The 21,186-nt window shown below is 48.6% G+C and overlaps 5 protein-coding genes and 1 non-coding gene across 11 annotated transcripts; 3 read left to right on the forward strand and 3 right to left on the reverse strand.

Moving 5' to 3' along the window:
• The first annotated feature begins 520 nt into the window (after positions 1-520).
• Positions 521-5,044, forward strand: FOIG_12933 (starch phosphorylase). Of its 2 annotated transcripts, XM_031213911.1 has the most exons (8): positions 521-1,275; positions 1,442-1,609; positions 1,765-2,085; positions 2,139-2,404; positions 2,457-2,966; positions 3,019-3,935; positions 3,989-4,061; positions 4,109-5,044. In XM_031213911.1, exons 2-8 carry the CDS (start codon positions 1,447-1,449, stop codon positions 4,514-4,516), a joined length of 2,658 nt encoding a protein of 885 aa, XP_031056485.1. In that variant the 5' UTR covers positions 521-1,275; positions 1,442-1,446; the 3' UTR covers positions 4,517-5,044. The 2 variants fall into 2 exon arrangements, with proteins under 2 accessions (XP_031056485.1, XP_031056484.1); XM_031213910.1 differs by having other exon boundaries at positions 521-1,609.
• On the reverse strand, positions 4,526-5,352 carry FOIG_12934 (uncharacterized protein). The gene is made up of 2 exons (XM_031213912.1): positions 5,222-5,352; positions 4,526-4,969 (listed from the first exon to the last, which is right to left on the reverse strand). Exon 2 carries the CDS (start codon positions 4,931-4,933, stop codon positions 4,586-4,588), a length of 348 nt encoding a protein of 115 aa, XP_031056486.1. The 5' UTR covers positions 4,934-4,969; positions 5,222-5,352; the 3' UTR covers positions 4,526-4,585.
• A 1,803-nt stretch (positions 5,353-7,155) lies between these two features.
• FOIG_12935 (CMGC/MAPK/P38 protein kinase) lies at positions 7,156-11,554 on the forward strand. Of its 3 annotated transcripts, XM_031213914.1 has the most exons (10): positions 7,156-7,768; positions 8,378-9,030; positions 9,092-9,139; positions 9,204-9,333; positions 9,466-9,509; positions 9,587-9,686; positions 9,756-10,112; positions 10,161-10,239; positions 10,298-10,481; positions 10,531-11,554. In XM_031213914.1, the coding sequence occupies exons 2-10, from the start codon at positions 8,975-8,977 to the stop codon at positions 10,604-10,606; spliced, it is 1,074 nt and encodes a 357-aa protein (XP_031056488.1). In that variant the 5' UTR covers positions 7,156-7,768; positions 8,378-8,974; the 3' UTR covers positions 10,607-11,554. The 3 variants fall into 3 exon arrangements, with proteins under 3 accessions (XP_031056488.1, XP_031056487.1, XP_031056489.1); XM_031213913.1 differs by having other exon boundaries at positions 7,156-9,030; XM_031213915.1 differs by having other exon boundaries at positions 10,161-10,481; positions 10,531-11,357.
• Positions 11,140-16,372, reverse strand: FOIG_12936 (uncharacterized protein; the record flags this gene model as incomplete). Of its 3 annotated transcripts, XM_031213917.1 has the most annotated exons (5): positions 16,084-16,372; positions 13,434-16,036; positions 12,487-13,382; positions 12,178-12,435; positions 11,140-12,117 (listed from the first exon to the last, which is right to left on the reverse strand). In XM_031213917.1, the coding sequence occupies exons 1-5, from the start codon at positions 16,179-16,181 to the stop codon at positions 11,536-11,538; spliced, it is 4,437 nt and encodes a 1,478-aa protein (XP_031056491.1). In that variant the 5' UTR covers positions 16,182-16,372. The 3 variants fall into 3 exon arrangements, with proteins under 3 accessions (XP_031056491.1, XP_031056490.1, XP_031056492.1); XM_031213916.1 differs by having other exon boundaries at positions 11,536-12,435; XM_031213918.1 differs by lacking the exon at positions 11,140-12,117 and having other exon boundaries at positions 12,138-13,382.
• Positions 16,373-17,475: 1,103 nt separating this feature from the next.
• On the forward strand, positions 17,476-17,547 carry FOIG_12937. Its single transcript has one exon. It is a non-coding gene; the product is annotated as a tRNA-Arg (tRNA).
• Positions 17,548-17,846: 299 nt separating this feature from the next.
• On the reverse strand, positions 17,847-20,949 carry FOIG_12938 (uncharacterized protein). Its single transcript, XM_031213919.1, has 6 exons — positions 20,881-20,949; positions 19,981-20,653; positions 19,708-19,924; positions 19,253-19,655; positions 18,222-19,202; positions 17,847-18,168 (listed from the first exon to the last, which is right to left on the reverse strand). The coding sequence occupies exons 2-5, from the start codon at positions 19,997-19,999 to the stop codon at positions 18,978-18,980; spliced, it is 864 nt and encodes a 287-aa protein (XP_031056493.1). The 5' UTR covers positions 20,000-20,653; positions 20,881-20,949; the 3' UTR covers positions 17,847-18,168; positions 18,222-18,977.
• Positions 20,950-21,186: the final 237 nt, after the last annotated feature.

Raw genomic sequence — 21,186 nt, forward strand, 5'->3', positions numbered from 1 at the left:
GAAGGCACCTCTTTCAAGCAATAGCATATCATGACTGTCCATGCTATGTATTATGCGCCGTACTGCGAGAAGATCAAGTTTATGACGATTTATCGTCTTTGCTACTACTCTCGATACCTCTATGTACCTGGTTGGATCGCATCGCATGTTCTACAAGAGTAGGTGTGCGTCGTATGTCGTCATGTCACAGAACGGTTGCTGCGGGGGAGGGGAACCATGCCGCCAGTTGGTGTTGGTATGTGACCTAGCTGAGGGACGAAAGAAAGCTTAGGATCTTTATCCTAAATGGCAAAAAGACTTAGGTAAACTATCCTAAACTTAGGGGACTATTTGATGAGCTTATTTTGGCATCTTCTATTAAGGTCTCAAGTTTTCTTGCTCCCTGAGGCCCAGTTATTGCGGGAGAGCAAGCAAGAGGACGGCATTGGCCGGTAAGCGGAGCAAAAGAGACGAAATGCGACGCAGTATGGGTTAGGGCTCTAGGTAATGCTGCATTCAACGAGCAAGACAAAACAAGATCACACGCTAGGCAGCCCGTCGTTCGTGGAGAGGTTGTCATGATACCATATTAGAATGGATCCGCTCATGGTGGAGGAGACTGGACGGGAAGCTCCCTCCCACTACTCCGTACCATCAATCGTTGCACTTACCCAGAGACAGACTGACTATAAGCTCCCTGCAGCTCCCCTCAGCTCATACCTCTTGAGCTACTTTCCCTCCTCTCTCCCTCTTTCTTTTCCAATCTCTCTTACAGTCCATCCTCCGCTGACCTCTCAATCTTCTCTTCACAGCATCTGTTCGTCAATTGACATAAAACCAACCATATTACCCTCTCTCATCTTTACCTCGACTTGTTTCATCCCTGTCATTCTTCCCCTCAAATCTTCTTTGTCTACTCCACCAAGCTCCCCTGTTCACCAAGCTCCCGCCTTCTCCGGATCCCCATCAACTAAACGGACGGCCTCTCTGGACAACTGAATACGCACAGGTTCTCTGTCCTGTCCTCAACGAACTCTATAGAGAAACACAATAGCCCAGATTCGACATAACCCCGTTCGCATATATATTTACCTTGTCTAGATCAGATCCCTGCACTTATTGGGATTCTGAGCCGCCACGATAAAAGCAGGGCACGCAAGAAACTCCTGCAGCTTTACCTTGCACCTTCAACCCCGCTCCCCCACCCAAAGCTGTGGCACACCTCGCGTCGTTAGCCAGTCGTGTTATCTATCGTCGAGAACTCGTTGAGTGGCATCAGTAAACCTTGTTGTTGATGTAGGTGATCTGATCTGATTCTCGCTTCACAAAAGGACAAGGGGCCTATCAATAGTGGTTGAGTATTTAACTGTTATGCCCCGGCACTGAAAGTTCTTATCTCTTTTCTCTCGTCCCTCAATTTCCGTACCGGCTCTCACCACTCGACTAACAAGCTTGTGGATAGAAGCGATGGCGTCTGAACAGCAGCGTTTGCCCACCCGTGAGAGGCGCCCCTCCACCTCCGCCCCGATTGTCGACATTCAGGGTGCAGTCGGCCCCGCAGGCATCTCCCGCCCAAAACACACCCGAACTGCCACTGGTTTCGGTCCTAGTGAGATCAAGAGCTTTGAAGGTACGTTGTCTATGCATTCAATCTGCAATTCGCTATGAATCGAATTGGTTTTCTCTGAGCTATTTTCAAACGTTAAGATTCTTTGTTTAATGCCTTTCCCCTATCTAACTACTGGAAACGATCTGCTTGTGAATATTGACTTACACCACCAACAGCCTCAATTCCCGAACCTCAGCGTGAAGCATGGAAGCGCAACCAGTCTAGTGGCTTTACTGGTAAAGACGGCTTCGAGAAAGAGGTTGTCCGCCACGTCGAGACCACTCTTGCCCGCTCTGTCTTCAACTGCGATGAGCATGCTGCCTACTCTGCTACCAGCCTGGCTTTCCGTGATCGCCTGATCCTTGATTGGAACAGAACTCAACAGAGACAGACTTATCGCGATTCCAAGCGCGTTTACTACTTCAGTCTTGAGTTCTTGATGGGCCGTGCTCTTGACAATGCTATGCTCAACGTGGGTCAGAAGGATACTGCAAAGGGTAGGTTGATTCAGATCTGAGTTCATTGATACCTTGCTAATGTGAGCTGCTAGCTGGTCTTGCTGAGCTCGGCTTCCGAATCGAAGATATCATCACACAAGAGAATGACGCTGCGCTGGGTAACGGCGGTCTTGGTCGACTCGCTGCCTGTTTCCTCGACAGTCTGGCCTCCCTCAACTACCCCGCTTGGGGGTACGGTCTCCGATATCGATATGGCATTTTCAAGCAGGAAATTGTCGATGGATACCAAGTCGAGGTGCCTGATTACTGGCTCGACTTCAACCCCTGGGAGTTCCCACGACACGACGTCACTGTTGATGTAAGTCATTGAAAACTTGATCGACAGTTAAGCATAGCTAATATGGATACAGATTCAATTCTTTGGGCATGTTAGAAAGACTACTGATGAGAATGGCAAGTCCGTTGCTATTTGGGAGGGTGGTGAGATCGTTCAGGCCGTTGCCTACGATGTTCCTATCCCCGGCTACGACACACCCACAACAAACAACCTGAGACTGTGGTCCAGCAAAGCTTCTGGTGGAGAGTTTGACTTCCAGAAGTTCAACAATGGTGATTACGAGAGTTCAGTTGCCGATCAGCAACGAGCTGAGACCATCAGCGCTGTTCTGTACCCCAACGACAATCTGGAGCGTGGAAAAGAACTTCGGCTGAAGCAGCAGTACTTTTGGGTTGCTGCCTCGTTGTACGATATCGTTCGCCGTTTCAAAAAGTCCAACCGCCCTTGGAAGGAGTTCCCCGACCAGGTGGCTATCCAGCTCAACGATACCCACCCCACACTGGCCATCGTGGAGTTGCAGCGAATTCTCATTGACATTGAGCACCTTGAATGGGACCTGGCCTGGGAAATTGTCGTGAATACCGTAAGTTGATCTACCACCATGTCCTTTCATCATCTAATCTAATTGTTTCCAGTTCGGTTACACCAATCATACTGTGCTGCCCGAAGCTCTGGAGAAATGGCCTGTTGGTCTGATCCAGCACCTTCTACCTCGACACTTGCAGATTATTTACGATATCAATCTGTTCTTCCTCCAGAAGGTCGAAAAGGCATTCCCCAATGACCGAGATATCTTGAGAAGAGTGTCCATCATCGAGGAATCTCAAACAAAGATGGTACGCATGGCGTACTTGGCTATTGTTGGATCACACAAGGTCAACGGTGTTGCTGAATTGCACTCGGATCTCATCAAAACCACTATCTTCAAGGACTTTGTCGAGATCTACGGCCCTGACAAGTTTACCAACGTGACCAACGGCATCACTCCTCGCCGCTGGCTCCACCAGGCCAACCCTCGTCTTTCGGAGCTCATTGCTTCCAAGGTTGGGGGTAATGGCTTCCTCAAGGACCTCACCACTCTAAACCAGCTCGAGAAGTATGCTGATGACAAGGAATTCCGTAAGGAGTGGTCCGAGATCAAGTATGCCAACAAAGTCCGACTCGCTAAGCTCATCAAGTCGGCTGTAGGTGTCACTGTGAACCCTGCGGCGTTGTTTGATGTTCAAGTCAAGAGAATCCACGAGTATAAGCGACAGCAGCTCAATATCTTCGGTGTTATTCATCGATATCTCCACCTCAAGTCACTGTCCCCTGAGGAGCGCAAGAAGGTCGTTCCTCGTGTCTCCATCTTTGGAGGCAAGGCCGCCCCCGGCTACTGGATGGCGAAGCAGATTATTCATCTCGTCAATGCTGTTGGCTCTGTGGTGAATAATGATGAGGATATTGGAGATCTTCTCAAGGTCATCTTCTTGCCTGACTACAACGTTAGCAAAGCTGAGATTATCACCCCTGCATCGGACCTCAGCGAACACATTTCTACTGCTGGCACCGAGTAAGTCAATATAAGCACCAAGGAATTAGTACCTTACCTAACATGTGTCGCAGGGCATCTGGTACCAGCAACATGAAATTTGTGCTGAATGGTGGTCTCATCATTGGCACTTGTGATGGTGCCAATGTAAGTAAATGAAATCTGCATTTAATTCCACGGCTGACCATGAATAGATTGAAATAACTCGCGAGATTGGCGAGAACAACATCTTCTTGTTTGGCAACCTCGCTGAAGACGTTGAAGATCTCCGACACAGCCACCAGTACGGCTCTCATGAAATTGACCCCGACTTGCAGAAAGTGTTTGCCGAGATCGAGAAGGGCACTTTTGGCTCGGTCCATGACTTTAGCGCCCTGGTCGCTGCTGTCCGTGATCACGGTGACTACTACTTGGTGTCTGACGACTTCCACAGCTACAACGAGACTCATAAGCTGGTGGATGAGGCGTATCAGAACCAGGAGGAATGGATCAAGAAGTCAATCACCTCTGTTTCTCGCATGGGATTTTTCAGTAGCGACCGCTGCATTGACGAGTATGCCGAGAGTATCTGGAACGCAGAGCCTCTCGTCGTCCATGATTAGATCGTGAAGGACTAGTTTATGATAGAAGTAGACACGGCTATGTGGATAGATTCACAGAGAGGCGTGGGGTTAGACACTCATGATGGAACGAGAGACAACAGAAGGAATTGGGCAGACTGGTGACATATGATTGGCGGTGAAGAATGAATTCAACCTGCGAGACCATGACAAGAGTGGATAATGGATAGGCCCTCCCCTTGATAATGAAACGTGCATGGCATATATTACTCCTCTAAGTCTTGACTTTGGTGTGATTGCATCCCGTATAGGCTTGTTATTATGTGTGTTGGTTTTCCCGATATGTTGTTGGATCCGACTAAGGAAGTCTATATCGGTAATGCAGATCGATGAGGAGGCCTGCATGAGACTGAATGTCAACGCTGTATTTCCAAGCAATGATTCGCCGTGCGTAACCATGCAAGGCGTGTTGACCCATGTGTCCCTGTGGGGTTTCTAGAGAGACTTAGGAATCGATACGAGGACTTTGTGGGGTAGTAGGGTGCGACGAGATAGAAGGGGCTTGGAAGGTGAAGTTCTGGTGTGTGACTTAGTAGACAAGGACATCTCAAATGATCTCTCGACCTTGCTCGGTTGCATATCGAATGCGAGCACTAGTCTGAGGAAACCATGCTCATCACCTGATCAAACGGAATAGCACTAAATCTACTGTACGGCCGTCTGGAAAGATACAGCACATGTACATACATGTCAAATATAGGTTCAGCAAAAAGGGTGGTACCCTGAACCGGAACCGTGGAAGACGATGATGCCAACTAGTATAAAGACTCGGCTAGACGAAGTAGCGGAACCTGAGTCTAGGCGGGTGATCGGTACCAAGCGTCCGAATCGCTGTACTTAGTTGGACTGCAAAGACTCGGTACCGAATCTTTGGAATAGTCGGGGCGGGTGTTCCCTTGCTCGGTCGTTTCTACGTGTTAAGATCCGCGTCACGGGGCGGAAAAGATGTGCTGCAGAGAGTTTAACTATGCCCTGGATGCCGATCAAAAGATCTGGACCGAAGTGGCATGATCGATCTGGGATGGCGAGAGGGTTGGTTCTGCTGGGTTAGGGGAGGATAGAATTTAGATCTTAGATGGGATCGGATGGAAGATGAAAGTGTGGATGGCAATGGGATTAGGAGAGGATCGACAGGGCACGCTCGTGTTGTGAAGCCAGGGTTAAGGGACGATGGGGAAGATCTGAGGCCTGGAAAATCGCGAGGGCCGTGGTTTACGATATTATGAGTTAGAAAGCCCAGCGAGTGAGGATAGTACTCAGTTAGTTATTGGATGCGAGGAATTCAAGGAAGGTCAAGATGACACTGAGGCATATCATGCTGAGACCTTACCGCAACAACGAAATGAGTAATTGAGAAGGGAGAACAGCACTACGCCCGACCAAGCATATCAAGGCTGTAACATGAATCGTTGACATAGACAACTCCAGTGCGAGATGTTGTTGATGGTAACCCTCCCCCTGAGGTGTGGGACTTTGGATTCTGGTACGACACAGATGCAGCTGAAAGCCCAAGGCTTTCATCTATGACGTAGAGAATCGATCGACAGACAGATCTCTGAAAACCTGAACGATTAGTTCCAGCGTTGCAGCGCGTGATGAAAATTCCGAATCGATAGGTACTGAATAATTAGTATGCAGTGGAGGTGAGGTGAACTTAGGCTTGGGCTTGTTCTGGAAGTGGCTCCACTGAAGAGGCTAGTCTTTCAGGAGAATATTCGATCGTTGAGACGATTCCACGATGAGCGGACTAGGTCACTGAGCATGACAGATCGAGCCAGCAGGTACCATTATCGCGTAAAAGTGGTGTAGAGGTACCGACCCATGGGAAAGATCGGAGACTGGGGATGGGTCCTGGCGCCGTTTGAAAAAGAAAGACGGAAGGCGTCCAAGCGCCAGGCCAGGCCCCATCCTGATGCATCTGCATCGGCCATCAGGCGTGTGCTGTCAGAAAACAGGGGTAGGCCAGTTGGAGGCTGAATTGACGTCATTTTTGAGAAAACATGGCAGCCATGTGAATAGAGGGTTTGAAAGTTTCTGATGCAGGGCATGATATGCAAGAGACAAGGGGGAAGAGAGAAAAAAAATGAGGGGACGAGTGTAAGCAATTATGATGAGTTGGAGTGGTAACATTTACATGATAGGTAATATTTCTCTGGCTACCTTACACATGGCTGAGTTTGGTGATGCCATGATGGGATGTTGATGCAGGTGCAGATACAGGGCAGACTTGGCAGGGTCAGTTTGATAATGGATGCCAATGGACGGGCTCAACAGCATCTATCGTAGCACCCAATGTTTAAAAACCAAGAAAATATTCGCTCTATATCACATCGTGCATCGTATACCGCCAAACCTGTAAATATTCTCTCAACAACTCATGGCTGCATAGAATTATAGTCAACGCTCTCTTGCCGAGCTGGACTTGGATAAACCGTCTACAGACAAGAGTCATGCACGGCGACACCACGATTGCGAAACCACAAGGACCCTGATTTGCATGGATTAGGAAGCGATTTGAAAGGGCTCAAAGTGTCATCATGTCATATATCAAAATTTCAACTTTTCCATGAAAAAACTCCATGTCCTGTCAGTAGGCAGGCAGGTATGTGACCGTGTAAGCGCATAACCTTGATTTCCACTACGACAGAGAGATCTCGATCCCATTACGTGTCGCAAGGGTCTGAATAAGGGGAATCACTAAATCAGAGGACACACATGCAAACCAAATAGACGGTGACAAGGAATAGCTCCCTGCTCTGCCTATGGAAGGAAGGTATAGGCATCTTAATCAAGCCTCTCGACTCCCTTAGTTTGGTAAGTGCCTACTCTCCAAGGTGCTACTCCCCGGAGCTCTTGTCCCCCTAGCCCCCCTCACCCACCCCCACCAAGAAAACCAACCGGTGGTCCTCCGTCCACATAATCCAATACCAACACCTCACTCTCACCTCGGTCGACCCAATGTCTTCTACGACCATGTATATATGTACATGTACCCTCCATCCCAGATGCTAACCTCTTCTTCTTGTTGAAATTTCGTTTTCTCCTCCTCCCTCCGACCTTCTTCCTCCCTCTCGACTCTTCTCATTTTACCTAGAACTGCTGCCACCTTCACGCAGCCTGCGACTCGTCTTATAGTATCCTCTGCAGTGATCGACATTTGGCCGGTCCAGTAGGAAAACATCCGTATTCGAAACGAGCCTCCTAATCGACGACGCCTGGACCTGCAAAGAATAGGTAAGCCTCCTGTCGAGCAAATAGCCAATACCCCAGATTTCCTCCCAGCGTCTGGATCCTACTTCCTTGTTGGCACCAGGCAATGGCCCTGTTTCGTTCGGCCTCTGAAGTACTCATGGCAAACTGCCCGATCATTGGGGCACGATGGCGTCAAAAGCACCTCACTATGGAGCTCAAAGTATTTGGTCCCCACTGCTGCAGTCTTGGAACGGACTGGGGGGAGACGACCTGGAGACTGCCTACAGGCGGTGTCATACGCCCTGTGCTGTCCTAGTAGGGGAGCGCAAGTGATAACGAACTGGGTACTCTGAGGCTGCCCCCGAACAATCTCAGTGTCACTGCCAGTCTCCAGCGCCTGGGCTGGTTGTCATGCTGCAGCCTGCCCCTCACTAAGATACCTACTCACAGGCCTGAATTGGTACACGGGACAGCCCAGCATGCGGAGCGTCTCCAACCTACTTCAGTAGTAGCTCTTGTCGTGTCCCTTTCTGTGCCATTGTGAATCTGCCGAATACCGGCTCTTTCAGGTGGCAATCCATCTACACTCATTAACTGGCTGATTTTCTGGCCATTTTTATGGACTGTTGCTGACCTTGCAATCATTGATAGACAGACACGTTGCTCTCGCTACGCATTTATTTACCTACCCCGCCATTCCGTACCTGTCAACGGGCATTGAATACCATCAAAGGAAAAGACGGTCCAAGACAAAACAACGACGATCAGTCAACCACTGCGTTACAAAGCCCATTGAGTGATATAGCAATCAGTCAATCAAACACGCTCATTGCTGTCCTATCCAGTGGGATCTCGCGCACCTCTTCCCGCCCCCGCTTGAGACGCTCTGCTCATCGACATCGAAACCTGCATCGCTTTTTTTTACTGGTACCCCGGTCACGGTCATCGTCTTTGGTCGATCGTCGATTCACCATTCACCTGACCCATCATCGGTCCATCCCATTTCCATTTCCAGCCGCCCATCCAATCCAATAACTAGATTACCTCTCTGTTCTTCACTTTATCTCGCACCGCACCGCACGCCAGGCCCAACATATAGCTTTGACTACGATCTTGGACGATTACGTCTGCGCCCCGCCCACCATCATCTTTACCTCATCTTGGTGTTCCTCGTTTTACAGCCAGGAAACTGTCTACTTTTTCTCTTCACCCTCAAACCTCTCGTCCAAAAAAAATCACATATTCACCATGGCCGAGTTCGTACGCGCCCAGATCTTTGGCACCACATTCGAGATCACCTCGAGGTAAGCTCGCCATACATTTGAAGCTAACGACCGTCACATTACTGACTCGATTTGCGCGCAGATACTCCGATCTCCAGCCTGTTGGCATGGGAGCTTTTGGCCTCGTTTGGTATGTTCCCTTAGATGTCCCTACTGATCCTGCGCCTCCGACTGACACGGTTCCCTTGCAACAGCTCTGCCCGGGATCAACTTACCAACCAAAATGTCGCAGTCAAGAAGATCATGAAGCCTTTCAGCACACCTGTGCTCGCAAAGCGCACATACCGTGAGCTCAAGCTGCTCAAGCACCTCAAGCACGAAAACGTGAGCATCAGCCCCTGCACAGCTCGACACCCCCGTGAATCTTTCGCATTTAACGCGTCTCTTTTTGCTTCAACTGTCCTTGTCGTATGAGCAATTGTAAGACTTTCGATGCTAATGCAGCTTTGCTATCAGGTCATTTCTCTCAGCGACATCTTTATTTCTCCTTTGGAAGATATGTGCGTTTCCCAGCCGCGGCCTGCGTTACCCCTCCCCCGCCTCGTTTCCCCACGTTCTTGCGCTGACAGCTCTGTAGCTATTTTGTCACAGAGCTTCTCGGTACCGATCTTCACCGATTATTGACATCGCGCCCTCTTGAGAAGCAGTTCATCCAGTACTTCCTCTACCAGATTATGGTATGTATCAATGACGTCTAGACAAAGATGGCTGCTACAGATCATTTGCTGACATGAGTTGCCTTGTAGCGAGGTCTGAAGTACGTGCATTCGGCCGGCGTTGTCCACCGCGATCTCAAACCCAGCAATATCCTCGTCAACGAAAACTGTGATCTCAAGATTTGCGACTTTGGTCTTGCACGAATCCAGGACCCTCAGATGACTGGTTATGTCTCCACACGATACTACCGAGCCCCTGAAATTATGCTCACCTGGCAAAAATACGACGTCGAGGTTGATATTTGGAGTGCCGGTTGCATTTTTGCTGAGATGCTTGAGGGCAAACCTTTGTTCCCCGGAAAAGATCACGTCAACCAATTCTCTATCATCACTGAGCTACTTGGTACCCCTCCTGATGATGTTATCAACACCATCGCCAGCGAGAACGTGAGTTACAATGCCTTGCATTCTGTCTACAACTCTAACGACTACCAGACACTGCGGTTCGTGAAGTCGCTGCCCAAACGCGAGCGACAGCCTCTTCGTAACAAGTTCAAGAATGCCGACGATTCGGGTATGGAATACACTGCTCCATTTGACCCTGAGAGAACACCGATTGACAAATTGAATAGCTATTGATCTGCTGGAGCGCATGCTTGTCTTCGATCCTAAGAAGCGAATAACTGCCACAGAGGCCCTCTCCCACGACTATCTCTCTCCCTACCACGACCCCACAGACGAGCCCGTGGCGGAGGAGAAGTTTGACTGGAGCTTCAACGACGCCGATCTCCCCGTTGATACATGGAAAATCATGATGTTAGTGTGTTGAAAGACTGCATGCATCGAATATACTAATGCAGAACAGGTACTCGGAAATTCTCGATTATCATAACGTGGAAGCCGGAGTTACTAACATGGAGGAGCAATTCAACGGACAATAAATGGGGGATGTGGTTAATAACGGAGGAGGATGCTACCAGTGCATAACGAACTTGAGGAAGAAGCAGACCACGTCACAGTGTCGATGATACCACGAAATCCAACGCATACGCCCATGATCCATATATCTTACCACAATCACACTGCCCCGTGCCCGTATGAAAAAGAGATGCAGGAAGACGCGACAAGACGTGAAAGGAGACGAACCGACAATATATCCATCGCAAGAAACAGGCATGTACATGCAAAATATACGAACGCACGTAAGGTGTTGGGGAGACAGGGAAAGACTTGGCTTTGGCTTTGATTTTGGAATTAAGGAACAAGTTCCTCCATGAGGAAGATGTCCGATCGTCTTTGACAATGGGGAGCTTCGTTTTATTTTCACCTGTTTATTGCTGTCTGGCTCTCGCTTTTCCAATCACGCCTGCTTTTCTATTCGGTATCTGTTCAAGCAAGGATGCAGCGGGGCATGAAAATACACGACGCACAGGGCTTTTAGGTTACAAATGATTCTTCTGCTCATTTAGCTGGCTCCCAGCTGTCTGAGGAAATTATAGAGCTTGTGAATGGAATCTTTATTAAAGAAGTCTGCCTTGATCTTGTCGACACACCTCTCCATTGATAAGCCATGAGGACGACGCATGGATGTCACAGACGGATGTAAGCTATTTCTCACTTTTGGACTCATTCATGCTCTGACGTATTCATCTTCAGTATCCAGACATACATAGCCTAAACAAAATGCTCCTTCGTTAAATGCCCTGTTGGGAACTCTCCGTCTCTAGCAAAGTCTGCAGGTCCTCCATTTCGCCGCTATGGTAGACCATGTCGTAGAACTGGCCTCTACTGTTGTACAAATCGCGAGGTGAGCCATACCTGGAGAGGATTGTCAGTTACCAGTCTGAAAAGAACCAGATTCACTAAGATCTTACTCAAGAACACGCCCCCCACTCATGACCACGACTGTATCATAATCAATGATTGTACGTAAACGATGCGCGATTGTTACCAAAGTCCGCCCTCCACCGACCGCTTCAAGTTCCCGCCTCAGGACGTTTTGAATACCTCGGTCTGTCTCATAATCCATGCTTGCCGTGGCTTCGTCAAGCAGCATCAGCTTGCTCTGGCGAATCAGCGCACGGCAGAGTGAAAGAACTTGCCGCTGACCATGAGAGAAGTTCTCACCGCGAGCGTCGACACATGTCGTAAGATTCACACTATTGTCCTCGTCATCGCGAGATTGCGTATCATTATCGCTGTCATCAGAAGTATGAGGGGAGAAGGATGCGATGCCTTTGCAGTTGTCAAGGGCCTTGTCGAGAATGTGTTTGGGAACTCGACCGCTCGGATCAAGGTTAGACTCGACTGTCCCGTTGAATAGGACAGCCTCTTGTGGTATGATTGTAAGGCTTTCTCGGAGGCGCTGCCGAGGGATTTTGGTAATGTCAATTCCGTCGTATAGAATTTCACCAGAGACAACATGTGTGAAGCGAAGGAGGGAAAGCACCAGCTGGAAATCACAGTCGTTAGTGCTACCTGATAGGTGCTGTAAAGAGCGTAGTATACTGACAGTGCTTTTCCCTGAACCTGTCCTTCCTATGACAGCCACACGCTCACCCGCTTTGAACTTGAGGTTTATACCGGTGAGAATGTCGGATCCATCAGGATCGTACCGGATCGTAACGTTTCGAAACTCGATCTCGCCAGATCGAGGCCAGTTCTCGGGAATTACGTGGCCGGGATCATCTGTGTATTCATCTTCCTCGGGATACGTCTTGTCGTCCTTTTCCTCGGGTTCTAACTTGACGTACTCCCTGACTCGGTGAAACTTGGTACTTGATCAGCAGGCACTCTGGCAGATGATAACAAACACACTCACGCTCTGCATTTCAACTTCCAAATCATTCATCGCTCGAACAAGTAACAGGATAGTCTGGCTGAGTCCATTGGCATTGGTGAGGGAGAAGCCGACCAGCCCTGCAGCCACGACACCGGTCTGTGATACGGCAATTATACCTGCCGACAGACTGACGAGGGCCGTCACCAGATCCACGCGTACAGCAACCCAACGGTTAGCGTTGAAGCTGGCTTCGGCTGAAGCTGACCATGTACGCAGCCTAGCAGCCAACTCTTCTCGAAATCTTGACGACATACCACTCCTGGCACGAATAACAGGAAGACCAGCCAATGTATCTGCAAACTGGGAGAACACAGGCGACTGAGCAGAAGACGTTAGCCGCTTGATTATAACGGCGGTTCTAGTGTATGCTTCTCCAATGAGAACACCAAACAAGCACGTGAACAGTGCTGGTATCATAAAAACCGGCATTATGCTGCTGACAGCTCCAATGCGAAAGAGCATTAGAAGGACCGTATCAAGCATGATTCGTAGCATGGTACTGATGGTACCGTCGAGTGACGCCATATCACTGGAGAAGCGGTTTGTGATGCGGCCAATGGGGATATGCTTGAACCATGAAAGCGAGACGTGCATGATGGCATGTATGAAATCGTTGTGTAATCTCTTTGCGGCGTTCCAAGCTCCCCATTCGAACATTATGATAGCCAAACAGTAGCTACCAATTTCAAGGAACGTAAGGCCTGCAAAGATCCCCAAATAATAAGGAATATCGATGTGAGCCTGGTGATTGTATGCTTCTACCCAGACAGAGAGCCACAAAAGACTGCTAAAGGTAAAGATGTTCGTGGCAAGTAAAAGTCCTAGGCAGACAGCAACAAAGACCGGATGCCCGAAGTAGCTCATGTATTGCAAAACTGGCGACCAAGTTAGCATCTCTTCGCGACTGGGAAAGGAGTAGTACTGACAAGTCATACGGCCGACCTTTCCAGAAGCTTTCATTTCCTGATTGACCACATCCTTCAGGTGTTTTTCTTCAGGGGCTCGGTTAGCGTCGTTCAAGGTACCACCATTTGGTTGTATTTCCTGAACTGTATCATGAAGTGCGTCATCCTCCTCAGCATCTCCTCCGAGGACCTGAGCGATAGCGATTGGTTTGCGAACAATACCAATTTGGGGCTCAGCCGACTCGATTTGACCCTTCTCCAACACAACAGAGAGATCTGCTTGTTCTGCAATCCAGGGAAGATTTGTCACAAGTACAGTTGTCCTCCCACTCAGAAGGTCAGAGCAAAAGCAGTGTTTCCAAACACCAGCAGCTGTTTTAGCGTCCAGAGCAGCAAAGATATCATCGAGTAACAGAAGTGGTGCTTTGCAGTACAATGCCCTTGCGAGAGCAACTCGTGCTTTTTGGCCACCTGAAAGAGAAGTTCCGTTCTCTCCTACGATGGTCATATCCTTAGCCGGTAGATCCTTAAAATCCTCCCATAGGCAACATGCTTCGATGACACGATCGTAGCGCGGTTTTTCCATTGGACTGCCAAATAGAATATTGGCCTGTATAGTCTCGTTCTGTAACCATGAAGATTGAGAAGCGTACGCTATGTCATCTGGTCTGGTCACAGTTCCACTCTCCAGGTAGGTCTCACCAAGAATAGACAGCAGCAGAGTTGTTTTGCCGCTGCCACTCGGGCCGCTAACGACATTAAGACCACCTTGGGCAAAATCAAGTGTTATATTGTTTAGGGTGAAACTGGCTGTCTTCGTCTTCCGGAACGAGGCATGATCAATGCGAAGGGGTCCAACGGGGTAATGAGGAATAGGAACTGTACTCTCAAAGTACTTGTCGAGTCGGGTCACTGACACCAACGCACTCGCGAAATTCCTACCAAAGGCACTAGCCTGCATGATATTTCTGCGAACGTTCTTGACAAGGAATATGGTCGTGAAAGCCGTTGCGGCATCCAGTCGACGTTTGGAGAGCCCCACGTGCAAGCCAAACATGACAAGTAAGGATAAGTAAGGAACGATCTGCATAACTTGGTTCAATGAAGCTTGAATCATAGAAGTCCTCCAAAGCTCCCTTTGTTCTTCAGAACGTGCATTGATGATCTTTTCAGTGATAGGGTCCTCCCAGGCAAAGTACTTGATGGCGCGAAGGGACGCAAGATATTCTGTCACTAAGGACATGCGGGAATCCTGGGCTTTCCTGACTCGGCGCTGCGAATAGAACATTAAGCGCCCAAGCCATATCGAAAGAGGTGTGGCCAAAAATAGAATCGCATTTCCTACCAGAGATGCCCAGCCCATCATTCTGTACATTCCCACGAGCGATATTATGGTCCCGACGGGGGTACCAATGGTGGCCTGGATGATGTCTCTTGATCTATAGATGGCGTCTATATCGGAAGCCATGAGGTTAGCCAAACGTCCTGCTGATGTGGTCTTGGCAGCGGTCTGGCCGCTCATGCTCCTGAGTTTCGCGCCAACGGACTGTAGTTCAAAAGGATCCTCTTCCATCTCCATCGAGTCTAGGGCAGTGTAGTACAGCTCTTGAGTGAATGCAGATTTGATACGAACCACGAGTCTAGTAGATGTAAAGATGTACTGCTGGAAGGCAACGGAGCGGGATAGTGGGCCGATGAACATGAGGAACAGCCAAAGCCACGGTTTATAGATGGCACTGCTAGGATCAGCAAGATATTCGAGTAACTTGAACATGGCGAATGCGGCTATATTTTCGACTGTGTATGAGGTGGCAACCCAAAACGACATGAGAAGCAACTCGCGCTTCTGGAATCTAAGAACAGTACGGAGTGTCTTTTTCGAGATTGAGCGAGCTTCTTGTACTCGACGCAAGAGGTATATAGGCTCGTCATACCAGGCTAACTTTGGAATATCAGCCATATCAAGTTTCCGCTTCATACCCTTCCAGATGATTGGGGTCAGCCAGTCATAGGTACAGTAGTAAGTGAACCAACTGCAAGCCTCCTCGGGAGCCGGCTCATTCTGGTCGTAACCAGGGATGCTGAGGTCAACTTGCATTGGTGTCCATTCTCTGGGGGTAATGGCTGCAATGACAGATCCTGCTGCAAGAGCGATGATCCCACTAGAAGTACTGGCGTCGTGAAGGCATCTAGTGCCAGTCTGGATACAGGGCAACGTGTGCCCTGCAATGAGAATGATCAGAGTAGCCGGAAGGACAAAGTTGATTTGATGCAGTGCTACATGGCGCCACTCGAGATGGTTGAAGAGGCGAGTGAGACCAAGAGTGAAGGTATATACAACAGATACAATGTTGATCCAATGCAGTTGATCTTGGACATAAGCAATTGTAATATATACAACAGCAGTAAGTCTTGCGATTTGTGAGGCAAGCTCATAGGGCCACTGTATTTTGGCAGCTTTAAATCGGCAACTAGATCCCTGCCGACGAATTCGGTCTAAGTGGTAGATGAGTTGCGTAAGTGACAGGAAAAGCACAACGGCTTGTGGTACCCCAGATTGAGCGAACTGTGACACATGATGGATCCACGGAATCTGGGACAAGGACATAGCATTCTGATATGAGCTAGAATTCTTAGTAAACTCGATTTATCATATTCAGACAGTTCTTACCCAGTAAAAGAACAAGATTGTGGTATCATGACAGATTCATTCCCTTGGTATGGAGAGAACTCTAGCCCGCCAAAGCGGTGAATTACGACATCCATCATGCTGAGGTAGACATGAAGAATCCTATGAAGGAAGAACAAAGCAGAGCAGAGAATAGCAGAGTAGAAGCAGGAAACAAGGATTGATGCTTAAGTAAACACTGATCCCCGACTCATCATCACGAATATACACACAAAAGACGATGTTAGTGAAAGAATCAAGATGTGGCTAGCAAGCACGTTGTCAATCGAAGTAGGAAGTCATGAACAATGAATGGCTGTGGGGAGTGGGCTCTGGGCAAGTGGAGCGCCCCATCATGGCGTGGACGCCCGAATATCGGCATCGGGGGCGGAATCAGATGCAGGCACAACTGGACGAACAGGACGTTAGCTGCTTTGGCGGGTGAACCTCCGACGTTTTCAGTGGGCAACGGACCTGAACGCCGCTCTCGCCAGCCGCCCGGCCCGTGGGGGTTTGACGCCTTTAGCTGAAAGCAGGGGCACCCATGAAGTAATGATAGTTATTGGGGAGGACGGACAGGCATTCAAATGAATGGCCTTCAAAGCCTAACTTTGACCGCCTCACCATGCTGCTGACCGGTTTCGGTTATCTTGCCCCCTCTGTTTCCTCATTGTCACGGTGAATGAGGTGAAGGGGAGGTGTGGTCGTGTGCTGTGGTTGTACTCCATCTTGTGAATGTTATGGCCGGGTCATCTCCAGGTCCGTCGACAAATTGTTAGCCCTGATTTCAAGCCCACCTTGGTTATAACAGACGAAGAGGAGATGATCAGCCTGATGCCCCCATAGAACAATGGTAGCCTGAAACCTATTCTGATTGCTCGATACATCGAATCACGGCTGTGCAGCGTGAAGGATACCTTACTTGGTCCAAGTCCTCTATATCAGACCCTGAACGAGGTGGATACTGTTTTAAGATGTCGGCGTCAGCATAGTCATGTTTTTGATGCAGCGAAACGATATTTACAAGTCATTAGTTGAAGTTGACAAGCATGATAAAAGTGTAAAGGCAATTTAATCGCCATATGAGCATTGTTAAAAGAACTGCCCTGTCTTGTCCTTATGCTGCGAGATATGAGCTGCCAGCAGCTGAGTATAGGACCATATGGATAGCAACGTGGATACGGCCACGCTCACTGTAAAAAGCAGCCGTAAAACAAAATATTCAAGTCGCAAAACCAAATGGCGAGTACCCAAGGCCCTACATACAAACATGCATTTTCGTCTTCAAACCGGGAGCAGTTTTGCACTAAATCCACCTCAAGTACCTAAGGATATAATCCATAATAACATGACTCCAACCATATCCGATCATTCCGGAATCGGAAAAACTGCTCCGGTGTGCTGGCGCAATGGTAGCGCGTAGTCCTCCTAAGACTAAGGCTCAGGGTTCGAGTCCCTGGTATACCGATATGAGTTTCTTTTTGAGGTTATAGGTAGGAGCATCTGATAAGGCGACTTTTTTAGCTGGGGTTAGAAAAGAAGAGAGAGTAAGTATTAAGCTATATATAAATTATAATATTTATTAATATCTTCCAACTGTGTGATCTGCTGAGACTTAACATTAAGGTTATTGTGTTTTTTTGGCGTAGTGTATGACGCCTTATATTGTGTTGTGTTGAAAACAAACACCTTATCTTGTTATCTTGCTCTAACGCCTTTGGCTTCACTTTACGCGTTGCTAGATGGGCATTTTGACTTTTAAATTAATATCTTCTTAAAGTTATTATTCTTATAACTAATATACTAAAACTTGTATATATAGTATGCTATGTCTGTAAGTCTTTATCTCTTTTATCCTCATTACTTGGCTCAGAACCCAAGCACACAGCTGTTGCATAATCTCCATCGTGGCTTATAGACACCATTGCACTTGTATCTTCTGCTTCTCCTTCGCCGCCCCGTATACGCGCAATTGGCGGGCCACTGCCCAATACCTCGCCCTTCACAAGCCGTCGCTCAACCATGATATCGTGAAACGTCAAATGACGGTGTGGGTGTGCTTTAATGGTAGCCTCCTTTACAGCGAATCTAAACACCATTCAAGTCAGTGGTTGCCGATGATAGACCTGAGAACCACGCACCTTCCTGCTATGAAAGCAGCACATTTCCACAGTTCAGGATCCTTTGATGTGATGTATTCATGTGGCTGAAGGCTTTTGCTGGCTTCGCTTGTGGCACGTCGTGATGGAGCCTTACGCGCTGCCGCCTGGTAAAGTACATTTAATCGTGCATCTTTCTTCGCCAGCTCTTCAGGGGCTAAAACTCTGTTTACAAAGCGTAGAGCCCGCGGGCCTGACAGTATATGGTAAATACGGGAGATTTGGCAAATGTCGGTCCCGATATTCAAAGGGAAAGGAAAAGGCCGCAGAGGCTTCATGACCAGGTGTTGATGGTGGATGGCCAGCTGCGCAAATGAAGTTCCTGGTAATGAGCCGCTAGCGTCGGCAACTTATCGATTAAGCTCCACCACTACGTCAGTGAGCATTTGCTGTGAGCATCGTGTTGATCATTTGTAACCATGTTTCGTATTGTGTGAGAAGAAGCTCCAATTACTACCTAAGTTTGGGTAACATACAACCGGTAACAAACGTGCGCATGTTGCAGGGTTTGACGATTGTCGATAAATCCTCAACGTCATATTATCTCATTACTCCGTATTCGACAAGGCTTATGGAATCATGCATGCAACAGGCCGGCTAAGAAATACAAACAGTGACCGCAGGCGACTTGAGTTGCAGAAATAGCGACGCGATGTTGGGGAAATGGTGCGAAGTTGGACAAGCAAGAGAAAGGGCACCGCCGCTCCCCCGGTAATGTCTCTCCATGGCTTGATGTTTTTAATTCTCTGCGAGGAGAGGGGCACGCTCCTGGTCAGCAGGGGCACTGCGCCAGTTGATCTCGCGGCCAGTCGCGGCAGGAACAGCGACAACGACAGTGGCGATGAAAAGCAGAGCCATGATGACAAAGGCAAAGATCCACTGGAAAGCAATCACCTGGTGAAGGAACTGAGAAACTCCAATTGCAGCAGCAAAGACGCTCAGTGAGAAGCCCATGGTGTAATCCTACATGCTGTCAGCAAGCTACATCGATTGACTGGAGTGATCGAACATACCTTGTAGATGGTGATGAAAAAAAGTCCATAAACAAGAATGGACCAGATGAAGATGTTCCCAAAGATGCGAGCAACAAGGTGGTCGGGGTGGGGAACCATCAGAGCACCATTCCAGTAAATTGCGACAAAGGTCCAAGCCAAAGGTCCGGACACCACAGGCGTATGAATGAATCGGGGATACGTGTTGTGGCGGAAGTAGAGCGAGGAGAGGTTGATGAAGTTGAGAACGAGAATGACCTCAGCCCAGTGGAAGTGAGAGCGGACAAACAGCATGACAAAAGCGAAGTGGAAGAGGTTGTTGAAGATGAAGTGGCTTCCAACGCTGGCAGCAGCGTGAACAATGTCCGAGTTGCTCGAGAATAGGTGACCAATGTAACCAGCCTGGAGAATGAAGAGAACGATCCTGGACAGGCTATCAGTATGCGAGCGCGCGTCAGGGGCTGAGGGATACGCACCAGTAGATGGATGTGATGATTGGGTTCAGCGTAAAGGCAGTGCGATACATGTGGTTCTGCTCCCAGATCTTTCTATTTCTTGTGTGCCCATCATCGGGACGGTTGAGGGTGTAGTAGACAGTGACGACGAGGGACAAGATCCAGGTGACGAGAGTAAGAATCTTGTAGGTGAGGATCGCACTACTAGAGTGGGATTCCCTCTTACCAAAGGGATTGTCTATTGAATGGGTCAGTCGAGATGGATTGGAAGCGGAAGATGACAAGGTAGCTTACACTGTTGCCAGTTTGCCATGATGAAGGGCTGTAGAGCTGAGCTCGGCTCAAGGTTGTAGTCGATGGAAAGGAAAGAAGTTCGCCGTCAAAACAAAGTTGTGTGTGGTGTCGAAGAAGCGATAGGGGGAGAATATGGAGAGGGTGGAGGGGAGAAGAAGTATTTAAACACCCAGAATTATTTACACATTGACCTTCTGCTACTGCACGGGAGGTGTGGTTCACTCCTCTCAAGGCACGTTAGTTGATGTAGGTATGCGGGGAAGCAGGCCTAGGTAGCAAGGGTAGGTAAGGTAGGTAGGTTAAGGTAGGTAAGAGAGGTGAGGAATAAACAGCCACACTCTGGGATCGTCACACCGCAAATGACACCAAATGATTTAAGCTAACAAGACTTCCATCGACGTGCCTTGTTTCTACTCATAGATAAGTACGCCATCTTGTACCAGGAAATGCGAGAAATAACCAAACAAGGCCTCCCAGGCAAGAACTTTGTACAACCACAGCAAGGTACGCGCTCAAAGCCAGTGGAGGCTACGTACGTCAAAGGATCAGATCAACAGCAGCGGCGCATGACTTGTCTCTTCACAGCCTCTCAGGCTATATTGGATCTTGTGTCGCCCAAGTGGTGCTTCTTTCATGGTGCCCTGTTAGACCATATGACCTCGTTTCTAAGGCGCTAAACCACGGATCAGCTATGAAAAGTGCCGGGAATTAAATAGAGGTCGGGCTGCCATTGGTTTTGAGGCGTCGAGACTGGCGACCATCACGATTGTGGACTCTATGGGTGTGGTAGCAATGGGGAATGACAGTGGTGCCAGATGAGGTACACACTGCAACCGTCAGCGTATCTAGGTATCTTTACGAGGCAGGCTTTGTGCTCGGCATTTCTATGAGCTGACGTACATTTCCGTTGTGATGTGAATGTCGTAATTCTTATGTAGGTATGTCTCTATAATAAGGGTTGCTAACTTGTTCAAACGTGGAAGACCTGGAACAAATACAAGTTACAGAACAACATATTGAAGTGGATCTTCATCCTCGAAGACAAGGGAAGGTATCCGTAGTTCTCTGCACAGACCTGCATTCGGAAAGTGCAAGGATGACAGACGTGCATCTAGCTAATGATTGGCAGATCAAGAATGATCCGCTCTAATGACGACAACTTGCTCCAAGCTCCTACCCGCTAAACGAGCGGCTCACAGCGGGACA

Source organism: Fusarium odoratissimum (assembly GCF_000260195.1).
Source record: "Fusarium odoratissimum NRRL 54006 unplaced genomic scaffold supercont1.29, whole genome shotgun sequence".
NCBI classification, from domain to species: Eukaryota; Fungi; Ascomycota; class Sordariomycetes; order Hypocreales; family Nectriaceae; genus Fusarium; species Fusarium odoratissimum.

Coding starts and splice junctions, on each gene's coding strand:
- FOIG_12934 (XM_031213912.1), bottom strand. CDS start 4,933: ATGGTTACGCACGGCGAATCATTGCTTGGAAATACAGCGTTGACATTC.
- FOIG_12938 (XM_031213919.1), bottom strand. Junction 19,656..19,707: donor ATCATCACATCCATCTACTG/GTGCGTATCCCT, acceptor TAGCCTGTCCAG/GATCGTTCTCTTCATTCTCC. Junction 19,203..19,252: donor TTTTCATCACCATCTACAAG/GTATGTTCGATC, acceptor GACAGCATGTAG/GATTACACCATGGGCTTCTC.
- FOIG_12933 (XM_031213910.1), top strand. CDS start 1,447: ATGGCGTCTGAACAGCAGCGTTTGCCCACCCGTGAGAGGCGCCCCTCC. Junction 1,610..1,764: donor TGAGATCAAGAGCTTTGAAG/GTACGTTGTCTA, acceptor CACCACCAACAG/CCTCAATTCCCGAACCTCAG. Junction 3,936..3,988: donor ATTTCTACTGCTGGCACCGA/GTAAGTCAATAT, acceptor CATGTGTCGCAG/GGCATCTGGTACCAGCAACA.
- FOIG_12935 (XM_031213913.1), top strand. CDS start 8,975: ATGGCCGAGTTCGTACGCGCCCAGATCTTTGGCACCACATTCGAGATC. Junction 9,334..9,465: donor AGCACCTCAAGCACGAAAAC/GTGAGCATCAGC, acceptor CTTTGCTATCAG/GTCATTTCTCTCAGCGACAT. Junction 10,240..10,297: donor CAAGAATGCCGACGATTCGG/GTATGGAATACA, acceptor CAAATTGAATAG/CTATTGATCTGCTGGAGCGC.